Genomic DNA, 20373 nt, shown 5'->3' with positions numbered 1-20373 from the left:
TTACATTTTCTCTTAAATTTAATGAAATTCTGATCAATACTGTAGAACAGGGGTGTGGGGCCCGGGGGGCCACTCGCGGCCCATGCCACTCCTACTTCTGGCCCATATACTGACATGAAGAACTATAATGCTAATGAAGTGACTTTTTTTGTTAGGCAGGATTTGTGTGTTGTTGATTTAATATGAAGGCAATATGAGCAGCAGACATGCTGAGGGATAGGCTGTGTAGTTCAGTGAGAGAGTCAAAAACTAATGTGTACACTTATGTCTGCACTTTTATTTTGTTAAATACAAACAAATGATAGCAGAAGTGCTGCCACGTGTCCGCCCAGAAAGAGAGGACCAATGTGTTTATTTGGCAGTTCAATGAAAGGCTTCAGTTATTCAGTAACTACTGACAATTATTGCACTGTCAGCAGTTACTGGAAGGTCAGGAGAAAACCAGTCTTACTCCTTAACACTTACAGTGCCTTCCACTATAACTATGCAGTCTAATGGCTGAATTATGCTTCAGTGGGAAATCTATAGTGTACCTAACATACATAACTGTAAACTCTTTTTAACCGCTGTAATGTTAAGAGGCGTTTCTGGTCATGACAGGTCACTGTCTGGTTATGACTGTCTAATAACCCTGGCCTTGGTATCTGTTGTGCTGGTCACACAGTGGATATTTTCAGGAATTTGAACCAGAGATGATGATAACTGAACAGAGACTGGGGAAATGAATACAGACTGAATGTAAACCAGGGAGAGAACTCAAAGTTGCATAACTAAACTAACCGTCAAAATAAAGCAGGACTGAAAGAAGGACCAGGAAAAAGCTCACACCCAGAAAAGGGTGTAGAGCCTGCTTCAGGTCAGTGATGAGTTACTACCCCAGGTGGAGGAGTTCAAAGATCTATGGGTCTTGTTTGGGATCTATGGGTCTTGTTTGTATACCGTACTTCCTGGACTATAAGCCGCTACTTTTTTCCTAGGTTTTGAGCCATGAGGCTTATACAAAGGTGCGGCTATTCTGTGGATTTTTCTTCCACCACTAGGGGGACTCTAACCAGAATTAGAATAAAAAACAAGATAGATGAAAAATCAATGCAAAGAAGAACACGCTACTTTTTCTTTAGCAGATGGAACACGCACAACAAATTACCAACTGGTAATTATTTTCAAATCCTCGCCACTTCATCATGGAAACCACACGAAGAAGTTTCTATGATGCAAGTTAGAGAGCCAACTTCACCGGAGGATGACAGTGACACGGAGAGCGAGACTGATGGAGACAGATGTGATGAAGCGCTTCTGAGCCTGTTCAACTCCGACACTGAAAAAGACGACTTCATGGGTTTCAGCGAAGATGATTAAAGTGACTTGTGGTTTCAAATACAGGAAAAATGGAGGTAAATAAATAGCGGTTATTTTCTCTTGGTTCTGTTCCGTTTTAATTAGCAAAGTTGCTGCCGTGTTAAAAGGCATTGTTCGGAAAGAATCTGTTCAGGTACATACATGTACATTTACAGTACAAGATTGTTCTGTACATGCAGTAAATATCTAATTTTTCATCATAGATATCTGCGGCTTATAGCTGGGTGCGGCTTGTATATCTTTTTTTTAAAATTTTTTTTAAAAATAGAGCGGATGCGGCTTAAATACAGGTGCGCTCTATTGTCCAGAAAGTACGGTATATTTATATATATATATATATATATATATATATATATGTATATATATATATATATATATATGTATATATATATATATGTATATATATATATATTTATTTTTTTTATTTTTTTTAATTATACAGGACTTCATGAGTATTGTGCAACTGATACATAATTACGTGAACATATCCACTGTGTTTGTAGCCCACATGTATTATCACAGCAGGGCTGCTGTACATCGAATGACCAGCAGATGTCAGTACTTCCAAAGGGGCTTCATCACACCTTTAGAGCAAAGCATTACCCAGCCGGACCTTTGAGAACTAATTAAAACTATGAGAGGTGTTCCTCTCACAGTTCTAATTAGAAGTCACTCTATAGAACACAAACACCTGAATGTTGAATATAATATGACAGTCCAGTGTGTTTCAACTACCCACTCTTACCTCTCGACAAGAACCGCCTTGGTGACGACTGAAGACTTACTTGTTGTGCCCCACCTCCCACTATTGGTGACGTCACGAAAGGACAAATCATTTTAGCGCGAGGTCATTCGGCCTCTTCGAGCAGCCGGTTACAGTGAAGCGGAGGCGCCATCTTAGGACACTGAAAGTGAGTCGTGCTTTTCTTCTTCAGAGAGAACAGAGGAAAGAATTAATGGCGATTAGTTTGTTATGGACGTGTAACTGTCAAACCGCGATTCATGTTGAAAGGCGGGTTTATTTTATTTCTATCTCTAATGTGAAGCGCAGACACTCCACCTTTCGGTCGCGTTAGCTTGATGTAGCATAGCATTTTACCGTGTCGTTAAAGCCGGTGTAATGCTAGCCTGCCGTGCATTTTGAGCTCATGTACAGCTGGTTGGTAACCTTTCGGCGACTTTTATTAACGTTAGATAACTGTTGTAGTTTAGGTATTTGCGTTGAGGTCATTAAGCCAAGATTTTCCTGCTGACAGTCAAACTAAGCTGAGCAGCACGTGACCCACTCTCGCGAGTGGGTTGGTTGTGTTAGCAGTTAGCTCAGCTCACGCTAACCTTGTCTCTCATTGCAGCTCCGCCGGCAGGACGCCACCATGTATCCCACTACACTGACGCAGATCGCCCGGGCCAACCCGTTCAGCGCCCCCCTCTTCACCCTGCAGAAAGTGGAAGAACCCCTCCAGAGCCATAAGGGCCAGAGGAGCCGACGATTGGCAGCAGCTGCCACCGTAGACGGTAAAGCCGGCCGAGACTCCGAAAGGTCGCTGCAAGGCTAGCGTTAGCTTAGCTGAGCAGATGTACCCGGTTGCGGCTAACTACTTTCGCACATTATATGTAGTTGGACTTACTATTTGAGCAGGCACGTGTACTCGATTTGTTTTATGTACGGGTTAGGTGGTCCTGAGGACTGTTGGATGATGATGTTGGAGCAATCGGGCCTGCCCTGCATACAGGCCGCCCGTGGAGGACACGGAAGGACACAGCAGCGCTCAGCCTTTGCACAGCAATGCGCTGTTTGACACACTTTAAGGATTTTCTGAACGCTAATTATAACAAAAATGAATGTGACCCTGACTCTGAGCTGCTCAGGGGTCACCTTTGAAGGCAGATGGCGCAATGGCTGTGGTACACAGTACAACAGTGTTCTTATCTGGGGCCTTGCAGTCTGCAAACAGGTTTTCAGAGAACCAAGTTTCAGTACAAGATTTGAACTTCCTTCCCTGCTCAAGTCTAGACCCAGCCATTTGACACCAAGCTTGGATCATTTGTTTTTGAAACAGAAACAGCAATTTTTAAGTTTGTTAGTGTTGGTTTAAGTTTGGAAGACAAAATATCTAATTTCCTAGTTAAATGATATGGGCAGTAAAAAGCTCTTTGGGTAAGAGAAAAATGGATGACAAATTTTCCATAAGCTCACTGCTCCAGACTCAGTCATGCTGAGTTCATATTGCCCTGTTCTTAAAGTCTGTCCTGTGTTTCTTCAGAGGGAGACAGTTGTGAGTTCGGCTCACAGAAGTATTTCATCCTGTGTGGCTTTGGTGGGATTCTGAGCTGTGGCACTACACACACAGCTGTCGTTCCCCTCGATCTGGTTAAATGCCGAATGCAGGTCTGTCGCTGCGGCTTGCTGCCATCGTCTTTGGCCCACTTACCCACTTACCCATAATTCTGTTTGTCCTTTTAAAAAAAAAATTTATGCACCTTTCCATGGGAGAAATGTCACCAGCATAGTTGTGGTGAATCTGTTTTTGCCATTAGTTCCCATTAATCTGACATGTTGGAGTGATCATAACATACCTGCATGATTTTTCACGTTATTGTTAAATGAATGCCACCCACTGAAGAGGACCAGTGTCTGAAGGTCAGAAGGACCGACCTGAGGGAGAACAGTTTCTCTTTTGAGTTTTATTACACACAGCTGAGTTTGGCTTAGGCAACACACTGACTGTTCATTAACAGCACTGCAAAGACAGCCGTACGTTTGATACGACAGTTTCTCTGCTGTGTGTAATCATTCCAATGAAATGAATATTGTTTTATTTCAGTTTAATCAGACCATGTTTTTAATCAGTTGGGGATCCTGCTAATGTTTTGCATTTCTTTTAGACTTACTGACATATTGACGATCTGTTGGAAGTTTGAAGTGTGTTAAGAAAAGCAGGAGCTGGTAAACGAGGAGAGAGAACTGCCTAACTGCAAAACATTACTGTGGTCCCTGACCGCTCATACTGAATTTGTACAGTGATTTGATCATACTGTCCTAATGATTGGTGGCATGTTGGTGACAGAGGCATCCATAATGGAAGGGTGTTGGCACTGAATTGACACAGTTGCGACCTGGAGCAAAACACACTTATTTGGTGTTTCAGTGGTGACTCCTTCCATTACTTGGCCCTGTTTTTGTTGATTTTTGTCCTGTTGCATGTGACCTTGCATGCTGCATGTCTTTGTCCCCTCCCTTCTACCACAGAGGAAGTCAGCTGCGAGTTTGGCTCCTCAAAGTACTATGCTCTGTGTGGCTTTGGGGGTATCCTGAGTTGCGGCCTAACACACACAGCAGTGGTGCCCCTCGACCTTGTCAAGTGCCGTCTGCAGGTTTGTATGGAAGCTGAACCTCCCAGTAGCCAGCATCTACGCCAGCCTCTCAAACCTTCAACTAATGAGTATGTTAGCAAAGAGCCTACAAATTATTGTATATTTTAAAATAAATATCAGTCATTGAGTTGAAGTGACTTTGAACAAACAAAGACAACTGTTTGCTTCTTGAGAATGTGGATCCTGAGTGTACAAGAGCTTGTTAAACCAAGCAAAGCAGAAATGGACAAGTTTAATTAACAGTAAATGACTCTATTTGCCCTCACACAGCATTATTATAAGTGTTATTAACAGTAACCTGACATGAAAACAGACGTCTCCAGTCCAAGTATGTTCTTAGTGTCAGCCTTTTGGTGCTGGTTACCTGCAGACAACACTACCCCTAAAACCCCTGTGTTCAGAGCTGATATGGTGATCATGCCAGTGTTTCTGTTCCTTAGGTGAATCCTGATAAATACAAGAGCATTGGCAATGGATTTGCAGTAACGCTGAGAGAAGATGGTGTCAGAGGTCTGGCAAAGGGCTGGGCTCCTACCTTCATTGGCTACTCCATGCAGGGACTCTGCAAGTTTGGTTTCTATGAAGTGTTCAAGATCCTCTACAGTGACCTGCTAGGAGAGGTGAGTGGAACTTTTGGACGCTTGACTGGGAATTCCTGCCAAAGCAGGGTGGGCATGAGTCGTGCTTCTGGTCTATAGAAGAAAGATGGGATGAGTTTAAAGGAGTCCTTTGAGCGTGTATTGACCATGAAGCTGCTCTGAGTTGTCACATTATTTTGGAGAAATCTGAACTGCCTTTTTCATGTGTGCAAATGGAGTGTAGGCTGTGTGTGACTTGCTTGGGACTACTCTTATTTTCTCCCACTGTATGACCAACAGGAGAATACGTACCTGTGGAGAACCTCCCTGTACCTGGCTGCCTCAGCTAGCGCAGAGTTCTTCGCTGACATCGCTCTGGCTCCAATGGAGGCTGCCAAAGTCCGTATCCAGACCCAGCCAGGCTATGCTAACACCCTCAGAGAGTGTGCCCCCAAGATGTATGCAGAGGAGGGCCTCTGGGCGTAAGTTTGTTCCATAACGTGTGGTAGCACTGGATTGAATAATTAAACAGAGAACAAGTTTGTGATGCTAACACGCTCCTTAGATCCACCTCTGGAGGGCGCTGTTCTCTGAGCAGAGCTCCTCAGCAGCTTTCTGGCTGTACAGTTGGAGGTGCTTGAGTCATTGGCGTGTGAGAACAGTCTACCTGTCCCCCAGCCCGTCTGCTGCACTGGCAACCCTGTCACTGGGCAGGGATCTCCCAGTGCAGCGAGCCTGGGGGACGGACACATTCGACATAGTCTCTGCATAGAGCTGGAAGACAGTTTGGAGTGATTTGATTTGATTTTTTTATTTATTTTTTTTACATTTAACCAGCAAAATGTGTAAGCTACACAGGTACCTGAGCCTAAAACTTACTTTAAAATTAGGGGATATTTATCTCTATATGAAGTTCTAGTGCCAAGTGTCTCTGAGCTCATTCCTTGTTTTTGCCTGTAATCCCAGTTTCTATAAGGGAGTGGCTCCCTTGTGGATGAGGCAGATCCCCTACACCATGATGAAGTTTGCCTGCTTTGAGCGAACTGTGGAGCTGCTCTACAAGTATGTTGTTCCTAAGCCCCGCAGTGAGTGCAGCAAACCTGAGCAGCTGGTCGTGACCTTTACGGCTGGTTACATTGGTGAGTTTGGGGATGTTTCCCTGCTGATGTTGATTAAATGCTGCCATGTATTTTGAGCAACTATTAGACCTTTAGTTGTAGCATGCACAGTAAACTCCAATCATTTTTGCTGTTTAAGGCTAGAAAATCAAGGTTGAGGTTTCTAATGTCTCTTTGCTTTGTGTGCAGCTGGTGTGTTCTGTGCCATCGTGTCCCACCCTGCTGACTCGGTCGTGTCTGTGCTGAACAAAGAGAAGGGCAGCACTGCTATGCAGGTCCTCAAGAGGCTGGGACCCAAAGGTTTGTACCAACATTATTTCAGTTGTTTCAGCAGCAGTGATATGAAACGAGGTTTAAGACCATTCACTGCTGGAGGAGCAGAGCTTCTCAGCAGCTCCTATGTTGTGGGAGGAGTTTGAGTCATGGCATACCTGCAATCAGGCCTCGGTTGTGTCTCAGGGGTTCAGGGGTGCAACTTTGTGAACAATTCACTTTTACACTGCTCACCTCCTGTACTTGATTTACATTCAAGTAGGGTTGAATGATGAGTTTGTGTCTAGCACATTTTTGTGTTCAGTGGATAGCAAAGTAGCTTTTGTGTCTACTGAAGTAGGACTTGATTGACCTGAACCACTGTTTTGTGAGGTGAGGAATAACGGACTGTTGTCTCTTTCAGGTGTGTGGAAGGGTCTTATTGCCCGTATTATCATGATTGGTACTCTGACAGCCCTACAGTGGTTCATCTACGATTCTGTGAAGGTGTACTTCCGCCTGCCACGCCCCCCTCCACCTGAGATGCCCGAGTCCCTGAAGAAGAAGCTTGGTCTTACAGAATAACATCTTGTCACTGAGCTGCATTCTCCAGAAGCAACACATTTAAACCCCCAAATCCCTACAGCACACAGCAGCCACTGTATTTATGTCCTCAGCTCCTGCTGCTCTTCAGGGCCCAGGGGTGCTACTTCTCATGTATATTTAAAAGCAAAACGGGCGAGAAGATGGAGCCGTCACTCTTGGCTGATCAAGGGTCTGACATAATTTTTCTCTGTAGAAACATCAGTCTGGTTTTATCAGTTCCTGTCCTTAGAATATTTGGAAATTCTAATTAAATATTTCCTGGAAAACACCTGTTGTCTGTTTCTGCTTTGAATTCAAGCGTTTGTTTTTAAGGTTATACAACATCTATCACAGTGCATCTGCTCTGTGCGAGAATATCAATTTTAAATGAGCGTTACTGCTATAACTGGGAAGGTTCTGTATATTGCACTGAAATTTGCAGTGGTTTAAGGTGGTGTAGTTGTGATGCATCATATGCTGCTAGTTTGAGTTGCCTGAGGTCATCAGCATGGAGAACCAGATTTCTGTCAATTGTTTGCATAGTGTAATACACTCACTGGAAGATCAGTACATTTTAATTAGAGATGACTGACTAGTCTTTGTTCACTGTTCAAGGTGTTCTTGGTGGGCCTGTGTTTTAGAGTACCACCAGAGGGAGGTCTTACTCCACCTTCAGGCTGAAAAAGTTGAGAGGGATGTTTCTCCCACCAAAAATGCTATGGAATTATATTTGGGTACAAAGGGAGGAAAAGATATAATCTGAGCAAATAACTTCATTTGATGGCCACATTTGTTGTTACTCATGCAATCAACAACCTACCCTTGCAGAACTCTGCAGCAATGCACACAAACCATTCAATATGCTGCGCAAGCACTGCTGCAGTTTCATGCACTCACTCTCTGAATCAAGTGACTGGAGGGCAGAGCCCAAAGGAAGAGAACTCACAATGCAATTGGCCACACATAAGCAGTGTTTAGAATGAAGTTCCCCAATTATCAACAGTTGCTGTGCAGTAGTAGAAAAATTGACCATTGTCACTTTAATGCTGAAGAACAGACCTTTTCTGATTTATTTATTTTTTCCTTCAAAAAATTATAGTGAGCATCAGGAAAGATCCTTATTTAGCAGATATAAACCTGGCCATTTCATTACCATACCCCACAACCTTAAATTTGAAACTATTGACAATTTAAGTGTAAAGTTAAATGATTACAAGTATCCTAGCTGCCTTTTCTTTTAAAAGCCACACTATTAGCCATAGTTGATGGTCACATAGGCATTCATTTTACTCTTTTACCACGTTAATTTTACCTTAATCACTCAGCTGTTGGGACTGCGGTCCTCTACTTCTAGTTGGCTAGAAGTAGGCCCATAGGCTGTGCCTATGAGACCTGCTTACTATTTGTTGTTGGTATTTATACACCTCTCTGCATTTAATTATTAGTTATTATAACTTCTGGCTTCCAGAGCACATCTTCGTCCAGTCTTCCCCCCCCCCCCCCTCACGCCACCCAGTCGCTGCCCCTCCCTAAGCAAGTCAAGTCAAGTGGCTTCATTGTCATTCCAACCATGTGCAGTGGTACAGTACACAGTGAAACGAGACCATGGTGCTACATATGACATATAACAGACAATCAACACAGGACTTTACAAAGTTCAATGTGCAAAAATTGCAAATAAACAAAACACCAAGAAGAGTGCAACACCAGACAGCAGAACGATATAGACACAACAGTAGAAACTGAGCATTGTACAAAAAGTAACTTACTCAGTGTTCAGGAGTCTGACGGCCTGGGGGAAGAAACTGTTCGGCAGTCTGGCAGTGACAGCCCGGATGCTCTGGTACCTCTTGCCAGAAGGCAGCAGAGTGAAGAGTGTATGTGAGGGGTGCGTGGGGTCCTCCACAATGCTGGTGGCTTTGTGGATGCAGTGGGTGTAATAGGTGTCTATGATGGAGGGAAGAGAGGCTCCAATAATCTTCTCAGCTATTCTCACTATCCGTTGTAGGGTATTGTGATCCGATACAGTGCAGTTACTATAGCAGACAGTGATCCAGCTGCTCAGGATGCTTAGATAGTCCCTCTGCTGAAGGTGGTTGGACCTTCTTAGTTATGGAGCTGGTGTTGAGGGACCAGGAGAAGTTCTCCGCCAGGTGGACACCAAGGAATTTGGTGCTCTTGACAGCCTCCACAGATGCTCCATCAATGTTATGTGGACAGTGATCTCTCCGTGCTCTCCTGAAATCTTTTGTTTTGTCCACATTCAGACACAGGTTGTTGACTCTACACCGGTCCATTAGCTGTTGCACCTCCTCTCTGCATGCTGGTGTGAGATTATAGTATAACATGTAATCAATTATTCCATTGTCTTCATCTCAGACTGTGGTTGATGGCTAATGTAGAAGTCAAAAGCTGGTATTGTGCAATAGATATTGTTCATTACCGATAGATCCTATTTTCTAGTACAAATGACACAGTTTTGTGTGTGTGAGAGAGAGAAAGACAATTTAGAATTTTATTTTTATATTTTTTGCTCTATAAAAGTGATTGATTCTACTATTAAATATCCAGGGAACCAAAAGTAAGCTGTCTGACAGCATAGTGCTGTACTCGGGTGATATGGTACTGTGAGGTCTGAGGAATATAAGATGGGGCCTGATTATTCAAGACCTTCTATGTGAGGAAAAGGGTTTTTAATTTGTTTCTGGATTACCAGGGAGCCACTGCTTCCTGTTAAACTTTGCAGATACATTTGCATGCATCCACTATCATACGCTCACGTTGTGCCTCATGATCCTAATAGTGCATTTGCTAAAATGATGTAGTAGAGCTGTGGAACATAAAAATCAGACACTGCATTTCAAACTGAGTTAAAAGGAACTACTGTGTCACAAATGAAATGATAGCGCCTAGCAGATTTACCTGATGCTCATCTAATGGGCCTGAGCCTGGCCTGGGTCACAGAAACTCCCCCTTACACACACACACACACACACACACATACACACACACACACAGTGTGCTGTTGTACTGATGGTGTCATTACAATCCATTTGTTGCCCACAAAATGGGCAGCTTCTACACCGGCAGCAATAGTGTTGTCTTCTATTGGGAAAAGGTTGCATCTCAGTGGGTACAACAGGGCCGCCTGGCAGGATAAGGTTGCCGGGGGTCATGGGAAATGGAGTCTATTTATGTGTTCCCTGTTTGTGAGGCAACACTGTCATCTGTGAATGATTGAATAAAACATCAACACTATGGGGGATAAAAAGGTTTGTCAGACGCTCGGTTTACTCATCTCCTCTTTTTGGGTGGATCGCTCCAGTAATTTCCACGTTTAGATAGAATACGAAGAATCCATTGATTTGATAAGCTAACAGGGTTATTGCACATGCTGCTTGAACAGTATGTGTGGCCTATTTTAGTACTCCATCTCCAGCACGTCCCACCGTTGATGGAAATAGCAGTGGGCTCCATCAGGGACAGTCAGGGTTTAGCCTTCATTATCAGGTCCACTTTCAACTATGTTTCCATTGCACTGCGCCAAGTCCACACAGACAGGCAGATCATGCACCGAGGACCCCGTAAACTTGCTTTTTTCCTTTCTTTCTCTCTTTCTGTTTTGAGTTTTAAAAAAGTGTTTGTGCACTTTAGAGTCCAAAAGATTTCAGTTTTTAAAATATTTTTACTGAACACTGTAATGTGTCCTATGAAAAAAACATATTAGATAACCTGCAAACGACTAAAAAACAAGTGTATATGGATTGTTACAAACTTTATCATTTAGTGTTATTTTACATTAGCAGTATTTTTGCCAACGTGAATGGTTGAACTAGGGCACTGGGTATTTCTGTCGCACCCTGTCCAAAGATTAAACCAAAGCTGAGCTCTGTAGCATTAACTTGACTCACCTTGTCTGAAGGAAGAGAAAACCTTCTAATTAGCAGATGATCTGCTCTACCTCCTTAGCTACATGCACCTCATGACAACAAAGGAGTTGGAACCATTCTGAATGCCCTCGAGTTGCTCAACCTGGGGTCCAGACTTAAAGCTGATTACTCCAGAGCAGGGGTGTCAAACTCATTTTACATGATGGGCTACCTATCACTCTTAAGAAATATCTTTAGCAGTGCACATTCAGGCCTGTGAGACTCATTTAGACACTCAGACACTGATCCATAGCTGTGTGCTACATGCAGACATTTCTGCATCTCTGCCATTCAAAGACACTTTGTATATAGTTTAAGTAATATTCAATACTAAACTGTCACTTTAGTCTTTTTCAAGGAAGCTCATTTTTAATTCTGTATTGTCAGAAGCCCCCCCCCCCCCCAAACTATTTTTATGGATTTGCTACTACTAGGTAGATACGAGGTTTAAGGCCTGGACAAATTTGAATCCTGCACAATGGAAAATAGCTGAAAAGAAAAACGGGTATGACTTTATCCAGCTCCTAGTCTTATAAAGTCTGCACTCAGCTTTGCGGTTTCCAATAACAATATTACTGAAATTTAGCCAGATGCTGCTCATTTTATGTTTTCTTTCGTTTCTTTACTCTTTCCCGAGATGCTTGCATTTAAATCCGGTGTTGTGCCAAAAATGATCGCCTGCCAAAAACTGATTTCCGGTATTTGCCAAAAACTGATTGCTCGTATTTAAACTGCTATAAATAACTTGTTGGTCTATAATACGTGAAACATATGTCAAATGTATCCCTCATCATCTTGAGCCACAAACAACAATCCTGTAACAAGGTAGAAGCCACAATCAGTATTTGGCAGTGACTTTTATATATCCTTTATTTATCCAATTAAAAAAATCTTGACATTAAAAATGTCTTTTTTTTAAAGTCCAAGAGGACAGCGGAAATTGCAACAAATATAAAAATAGTTCTGTAAACATATTTTAAGTGGACAAAAAGGACCGGATTGGTTATAATCTAAGTATAATAATACAGAGCTATAAAGATACTTGAAAAACAGGTAATTTTTAAATTTTATATATAACCCCTTCGTAAACCCTGTTCACCGAAGTCTATTTACCAACATACGTAAGGATATTACACATAAAAAAAACATACGGAAACATTGGAAATCAGTTTTGGGCTCCCGGCTGTCCCCTATCTTCTTTTACATAGTGGTATGTTCCCAGTCTGTCTTTGCATGTGATTGGCCGCATGATATGCCCATCAAAATAAAGTCCCACCCCTGCTAGCATGGATTCTCAGCAAGCCACAATACAGGACTGAAGATTCGACTATTAATAACGGACATATGAAATTATATAATTGTTAAGCTGTGTCCGTGGACCGGGTCCTAGTGTAATTATCACAAGGAGAGGAATAACATTCCAAGTGGAGTTGGGATATTTTTGTACATTTTTTTACCCAATTAATGATAAATGTGTTGTTTAAAGTGCTAAAATCCAGAAAGTTTAGACCACCTTTATCATATGTGTTCAAGAGAACAATATGTCTGTAAAGGTTCTCAGTCATCCAGGTCATCGTAGTCATCGTAGTTTCTTTGCAAGCTCCTTTGACTTAAAGAGAACAAGTTTCCTTAAATACTGAGTCTTATTTCTCCACACAAAGGTAAAGAGCATCTTGTCAGTGTAATTTAGAATAGAATAGAATAGAACAGAACAGAATAGAATAGAATAATCCTTTAATTGCCCTCTAAGGGGAAATTTGTGTGTAACAGCAGCAAGAAAGACACATATACAAACAAACAGTACACAAGACACAGAACAGAAACATACAGTTTTTACATATTTACATCAAGGACAATGGTTGCTGTTAGAGTGAATTGTTAAATGTTGTCATTTTTATGCTTGCCAACTCTGATGAAAGGAATTCCACTGTCCTTCCCCCCAGATTCTCGAGGTTCTGGGTGGGGGGCTGTAGTGTTTTATTACAGACACATCCTTGTGCTTTTTGATGTAAGCTTCCTGTGTTTACGACCCTTTGGTCAGCAGGAGGTCACACACACACATTCTTACACACACACATGCACGCACACATTCTCACATAACACACACACACACATTCTTACAGAAGTTCACACATATACATACAATGCCTTGTCTTAGGACCATGTGGGCGTTGCTTTGCTGTGATGTGTTTTGTGTGAACTGTCTCTCAATAAAAGGCAGCGGGAGGAGGCCAGATTTGGGGTCATTTTCGTGGTGGACACAGACGAGGCCTCCCTTGCGCAAGTAATTGGTCGATCGACTGTTTTGTTTTCTTCATGATGAATAAGTCTCTAGAATTAGCGCGGCTTGTGGAAACACAGACCCAACAGTTACCAAAAGCAGAGTACTGTACCATTATTAAATTAAATTAAATTAAATTAAATATAGATAAGAGGCAAACCCTGGTTATAGTGTGAATCGGTTGATAAAATAGTGCAAGTTACAGTGCTGATGTAAACATCTATGTTTGTTGGGAGCAGTTCTGATTGTACAGTCTGACAGCTGCAGGGAGGAAGGACCTGCGAAACGCTCCTTCATGCATCGAGGATGCAGCAGTCTGTCACTGAAGGAGCTCTGCAGTTCAGCAACATTTAAGAGTTTTTTTCTCCTCATGGATAGACAGAGCTGCATATATTAATCGTAAAATTTGCTCTGCTTTGGTAATCAAAACTCTTCCTCTTAAGAAGAGATCTCTAGGAGCCACTGGTTTAGTCTACTTTGAGTTTTCTGGAAGACAGATTTCACATTTAAGGATGTTCCTCTTTGTTGATCCTTAGTAATTATTATTCCCAAGTATCTCACTTCATTTTTAACTTGTATAGTACAAATAGATGTACTGAAATATTCCTTAACAGCCTTAAGTTCACACTTGGTAATATTCAGATCTACGCCAGAAGCTCTAGAGAATGCTTTTACTGCTTCCAGAGCTGCAGACATGTGTTTTTGGTTCATCAGAAAAACAGCAGTATCAGGTATCTCACTGTCCAGCAGTGAGATACCTGTGAGATCTAAAGATCTTGTAAAAAGAGGTACAGAGATGCAGGGCATCCTTGTCTAATGCCTCTTGTATGGAAGAAATATAGTATCATCAGAATTCAACTATTTTTAGACATTGAATTTATAACACTGAATTTTTATCCTCCAAATTTCCCTGCAAAAAAATTTCACCTGCAAAAATTCACCTGCAAAAAAGTTCACCTGCAAAAATTCACCTGCAAAAGTTCACCTGCAAAAAAGTTCACCTGCAAAAATTCACCTGCAAAAAATTCACCTGCAAAAATTCACCTGCAAAAATTCAACTACAAAATTAAATATCTTGATGCATGCTCAATCACCTGGGCAAGAAAATCTCAGAAAGTTGATTCTGTTCATTGGACTGGACATTGCATTTTCAGCAGTACGCTACATTTAGGTCAAAGTCAAATTCAGCTTTATTGTCAAAAACTGTATGTACAGATCATACACATTTGAAATTGCATTGCTCCAAAGGGTATGGAAGAAATATAGTATCATCAGAATTCAACTATTTTTAGACATTGAATTTATAACACTGATTTTTTTATCCTCCAAATTTCCCTGCAAAAAAAATTTCACCTGCAAAAAATTCACCTGCAAAAATTCACCTGCAAAAAATTCACCATCAAATATTCACCTGCAAAAAATTCACCTGCAAAAATTCACCATCAAAAATTCACCTGCAAAAATTCAACTGCAAAAGTGATGAACTTTTGACCCAAGCCAGAGCAATCAGCACTAGATCGAGTCGAGCGGCTCTCAGCCAATTAAATTACACTGCTTGATCACATGACACCGTTAGCCAGCAGTGTGTCTCCTAAAAGAGAGCTGTTTAAAGGTGAGTGATCAAGTTTTTCTCCTAAATAGAGATCATTACAGAACGCCTAGTCCTACTTAAAATCCCATTCATTTTTCTTTTATTTTATCATCTACTCGAACTAAGGAAAACGTTTGACTAACTCAAAGACAATTTCCACGCCTCCTCTGCCTGTCTGCAGAGGCAGTTTTGAATTTAGGAGCGGCAAGATGGCAGCGGCAAACCCTGGCGGTTCTCCGGTAAGTGTATTGTTTTTTATCTTCAAGTTTGTCTTTTGAAACGTTAATTTTATTTAAATCCGTTGCTCACGTATAAAGTACACAGACGGGGTCTTTGCTCAACTCGTCTGAGGCGTGTCTCACTAAGCGCTACATGCTAGCATCTTGCTAACCGAGCTACCCTTTACATGCTGTGCTTTAGAAAATAGGATACTCGGTACAAAACCATACTCCGCAGATATTGATAGATAGACGAACACTGCAAATATAATGTTGGAAACGAGAACGGCCTTTGGTGAAGGGGTAAAATACACCATGAATAAAGCCATAGAGTGAATGGCTGTCATGGTTGCAGAACGGCCTGATTTAATGACAAGAATGGGGAAGAGTGAGGTGAAGTGAACCGAGTCAAAGCCACAAAACACGGTCAGACAAGGCGGCAAAAGGGCAGTGATCTGTCCGTCAGTATGAAGTTGGTGTGTGCTTTGGTGAACAAAAACTCGAGACCGGTAGCAGGAAGATGGGAGACTCGTGTTTCACTGGAATAGTGGTGAATTAAAACATCCTTTGTTGGGTGTAAATGCATCCATACAGGCGAGACAGAGGCAGACCAGACAGTGAAGAAAACAAGGCAAACATTAGAAATATTAAAACGGGAATATAGGATTAATATAACATACAATTAGGGATAAATGTAAGGAACAATGTAAATTATATTGTAAAGTCATTAAAACAGCATACTCTGATTAAAAGAAACATAATTGGGTAGGATGATGATAATAATAATGATGATAATAATAAAAAACATGTACAAGATGGGTATGTATACTTGTACCCAGAATTTAACAACGATAAAGTTGTAGCATGTCAGACCATCTTGATTGAATGTAACTTCGCTCCACACAAGTTTTATGGTAGACATATTTATATTGGTATCTAATAAATGATTAATTCTTAGATTTTATCGAACGTTAATTTATAAATTGTTTCTGTCTTTGTGTTTGTTTCAGATTATACAAGATGAAATCATTCAGTCAGCAAGACACTTGCTGCAGTTGCTGACATGATCCAACCGAGCTGCTGCTGTGATGAATCAGAATACAAGGTACTTTAGCAAGACTTATGAGTTAATGCTACATTTAACTAAATATATATATATATATATATATATGTGTCCAATATTGTCTCCATATGATTGTTTTTTGCAACATCTTGCAGAGAACAGAGTCAAGGTGGTCAGGGTACCAGCTTGGTCAACCCTGAAAGACCGTCCGTTCATCAAGAAATGACCAGGTGAAAAAGTCAAACTAAACACTCTGCATGAGCATAGAATTTAGGATGCAACTTTATATCTTACCTGCTCTACACTCAGGGCTTGAATTACAACAACAGTCAATCACATTAAAAAAAATATACTTTTGGTAGTTCTGTCTCTCCTCCAAACCCAGATGGCTGCTGGTACTGAACCGGGTTCTGGTTCTGCTGGAGGTTTCTTCTTGTTAAAGGGGAGTTTTTCCTCTGCACTGTCACTTCATGCTGCTCAGTGTGAGGGATTGTTGAGGTTGTGTCCATATGTCCTGGGAACAACTGCTGGGCAATGACACCATGCAATCTTCTGGGATTCCTTAGAAAACCTGTGAACTGCACTTGTCCTTGGTCTTCACAGCTCACCTTTTTACTGTTTATTGAATCAAAATGCTCCAGTGACATGGATTCTACATTGTAACTGATGTGATGTTCTATAAAGTGGTTTTAATAAAAAAAAAAAAGAGGCAAAAATGAGTTTGTTTCTTTATTCAATTTTTGAACAGTGATACTCAGTCAGTACATATTCAGTAAATGCAAATTATTTACACGGCAGTGCACTACAGGCATAAATCTAGACCCCTAGATAAAACATTATGGCATTGACGACTCCTCCACAGTAGCAGGTGGGATTTTTCTTTTTTGAGGACGGCTCCTTTTACCTGTCACTACAGATAGTCTGTTTATGTTTTGATAAAGAGCCTTTTTTTTGGGCAGCTGAAGAGGAGAAGTCTATCTTATGGCCAACCACTGATTGTATCTTGGTCACATTACCCAGCAAAACCCAGTATGCAGGTTCATCTGTAACAGTCTTTGTGCCACAGATCAACACTGTTGCTTCTACATTAAACAGAAGAGCAGTGACGTGGGTGCAGGTCTCCGGCCTTACAGGTGCAGTGGGCGGCTTCAACCTTCCCTGTGATGCTCACAGTGACCCATGGCTGTAATGCTGGTTCATTCAGTCTTTGAGAGTGCAGGACCTGAAACACACACACAAAGTTAATTTAAAGACAAGAACTATCAGCCAAGGTCGACATAAATGTGTTTAATCTACTTCATCATAATTGTAACAAAGTGTTTTAGAAAGTTAACACATGTAATTTTTCATTTCTTTATGTGTCCATCTATAGAACGCTGCATGTTATAGTGTAAATCTGCCTGTTCTCTGTCAGAAACCTGCCTGCAGAAAATGAACCTAAAGTATGTAATGTAAGGATGTCATCACTTTAGAGATGGAGAAAGCATAAAGTGACAATTATGAATCACTTAATATGATGAGGAGATTCTGCAGGTCATTAATGTATAAAATTAAAATAAAATGTTTTTGTGACACAAGATACAAATATGGAAGCAAGCTGTATAATCGCTCAGTTTGGGGAAATTGTGGGTAGCCTGCAAGGGCCTCAACTTCTCCATTCCCACAATGTGCAACAAATGGGCACAGCTGATCTTCAACAGTGGAACATCGGCACACCAAAACTGCATGCACAACTTCTGCTAACAGTGGAAACGGATTAAGAAATCCATGCAAACAGATTCATAAACCAAAAGATTATTTTACAGGATTAGTTATCATATCAGCCGCTGGCTGATCACAAACCCTGAGGGTGTATACAAGAAGCAGAGGGAATATCCCGTTTCAGTTTAGATTGTATTTGTAAAGATATTGACCATATCCTTTTCTGAAAGTGTGGATATAATGGATGGGGTAAGGTACTGACATGCTACAACTTTATCGTTGTTAAATTCTGGGTACAAGTATACATACCCATCTTGTACATGTTTTTTATTGTCATCATCATCATCCTACCCAATTATGTTTCTTTTAATCAGAGTATGCTGTTTTAATGACTTTACAATATAATTTACATTGTTCCTTACATTTATCCCTAATTGTATGTTATATTAATCCTATATTTCCGTTTGGATATTTCTAATGTTTGCCTTGTTTTCTTCACTGTCTGGTCTGCCTCTGTCTCGCCTGTATGGATGCATTTACACCTAAATGTCCCCAACAAAGGATGTTTTAATTCACCACTATTCCAGTGAAACACGAGTCTCCCATCTTCCTGCTACCGGTCTCGAGTTTTTGTTCACCAAAGCACACACCAACTTCATACTGACGGACAGATCACTGCCCTTTTGCCGCCTTGTCTGACCGTGTTTTGTGGCTTTGACTCGGTTCACTTCACCTCACTCTTCCCCATTCTTGTCATTAAATCAGGCCGTTCTGCAACCATGACAGCCATTCACTCTATGGCTTTATTCATGGTGTATTTTACCCCTTCACCAAAGGCCGTTCTCGTTTCCAACATTATATTTGCAGTGTTCGTCTATCTATCAATATCTGCGGAGTATGGTTTTGTACCGAGTATCCTATTTTCTAAAGCACAGCATGTAAAGGGTAGCTCGGTTAGCAAGATGCTAGCATGTAGCGCTTAGTGAGACACGCCTCAGACGAGTTGAGCAAAGACCCCGTCTGTGTACTTTATACGTGAGCAACGGATTTAAATAAAATTAACGTTTCAAAAGACAAACTTGAAGATAAAAAACAATACACTTACCGGAGAACCGCCAGGGTTTGCCGCTGCCATCTTGCCGCTCCTAAATTCAAAACTGCCTCTGCAGACAGGCAGGGGAGGCGTGGAAATTGTCTTTGAGTTAGTCAAACGTTTTCCTTAGTTCGAGTAGATGATAAAATAAAAGAAAAATGAATGGGATTTTAAGTAGGACTAGGCGTTCTGTAATGATCTCTATTTAGGAGAAAAACTTGATCACTCACCTTTAAACAGCTCTCTTTTAGGAGACACACTGCTGGCTAACGGTGTCATGTGATCAAGCAGCGTAATTTAATTGGCTGAGAGCCGCTCGACTCGATCTAGTGCTGATTGCTCTGGCTTGGGTCAAAAGTTCATCACTTTTGCAGTTGAATTTTTGCAGGTGAATTTTTGATGGTGAATTTTTGCAGGTGAATTTTTTGCAGGTGAATATTTGATGGTGAATTTTTTGCAGGTGAATTTTTGCAGGTGAATTTTTGTAGGTGAATTTTTTGCAGGTGAATTTTTGCAGGTGAATTTTTTGCAGGTGAATATTTGATGGTGAATTTTTTGCAGTTGAATTTTTGCAGGTGAATTTTTGCAGGTGAATTTTTTGCAGGTGAATATTTGATGGTGAATTTTTTTGCAGGTGAATTTTTGCAGGTGAATTTTTGTAGGTGAATTTTTTGCAGGTGAATTTTTGCAGGTGAAATTTTTTTGCAGGGAAATTTGGAGGATAAAAAAATCAGTGTTATAAATTCAATGTCTAAAAATAGTTGAATTCTGATGATACTATATTTCTTCCATACCCTTTGGAGCAATGCAATTTCAAATGTGTATGATCTGTACATACAGTTTTTGACAATAAAGCTGAATTTGACTTTGACCTAAATGTAGCGTACTGCTGAAAATGCAATGTCCAGTCCAATGAACAGAATCAACTTTCTGAGATTTTCTTGCCCAGGTGATTGAGCATGCATCAAGATATTTAATTTTGTTTGTTTCAAACTAGGACCTGAATATTTGATTACTTTGTGTGTTTTTTGGGGTTGTTTTTTTTTTTTTTGCGTATTTCTTCCTCATAGAGACAAACTGATGACTGTTTATAATGATGGCTGGGAGAAATATTGGAAGCCGTTGAAGTGTTAGAGATAAAGAGAATGAGGAATACTGATAAGGCAAGAAAGCAGCTACTTTGATGGGAGTGGGGTGTTTTGTTACAGACTTTTGACTCTGCATGTCTTG

The 20373-nt window shown here is 41.0% G+C and overlaps 1 protein-coding gene, 1 long non-coding RNA gene and 1 other non-coding gene across 4 annotated transcripts; all 3 read left to right on the top strand.

Annotated features, from left to right (window-relative positions):
• Positions 1-2132: 2132 nt before the first annotated feature.
• Positions 2133-7556, top strand: slc25a3a (solute carrier family 25 member 3a). 2 transcript variants are annotated; one of them, XM_006808348.3, is made up of 8 exons: positions 2133-2270; positions 2712-2874; positions 4610-4734; positions 5175-5354; positions 5613-5794; positions 6279-6451; positions 6620-6730; positions 7107-7556. In XM_006808348.3, the coding sequence occupies exons 2-8, from the start codon at positions 2733-2735 to the stop codon at positions 7265-7267; spliced, it is 1074 nt and encodes a 357-aa protein (XP_006808411.1). In that variant the 5' UTR covers positions 2133-2270; positions 2712-2732; the 3' UTR covers positions 7268-7556. The 2 variants fall into 2 exon arrangements, with proteins under 2 accessions (XP_006808411.1, XP_006808410.1); XM_006808347.3 differs by lacking the exon at positions 4610-4734 and adding an exon at positions 3624-3748 and having other exon boundaries at positions 2134-2270.
• LOC118455774 (small nucleolar RNA SNORA53) lies at positions 5864-6063 on the top strand. The gene has a single exon (XR_004844257.1). It is a non-coding gene; the product is annotated as a small nucleolar RNA SNORA53 (small nucleolar RNA).
• A 7484-nt stretch (positions 7557-15040) lies between the features above and the next one.
• LOC148098613 (uncharacterized) lies at positions 15041-17266 on the top strand. The gene is made up of 4 exons (XR_015720698.1): positions 15041-15089; positions 15250-15307; positions 16505-16579; positions 16735-17266. It is a non-coding gene; the product is annotated as an uncharacterized LOC148098613 (long non-coding RNA).
• The last annotated feature ends 3107 nt before the right edge of the window (positions 17267-20373 follow it).

This window comes from Neolamprologus brichardi, chromosome 15, assembly GCF_056152115.1.
Source record: "Neolamprologus brichardi isolate AB-2024 chromosome 15, ASM5615211v1, whole genome shotgun sequence".
In the NCBI taxonomy this organism is placed as follows: Eukaryota; Metazoa; Chordata; class Actinopteri; order Cichliformes; family Cichlidae; genus Neolamprologus; species Neolamprologus brichardi.
Note: the sequence above shows the minus strand (reverse complement) of the source record. Positions and strands in the feature narration are given on the sequence as shown.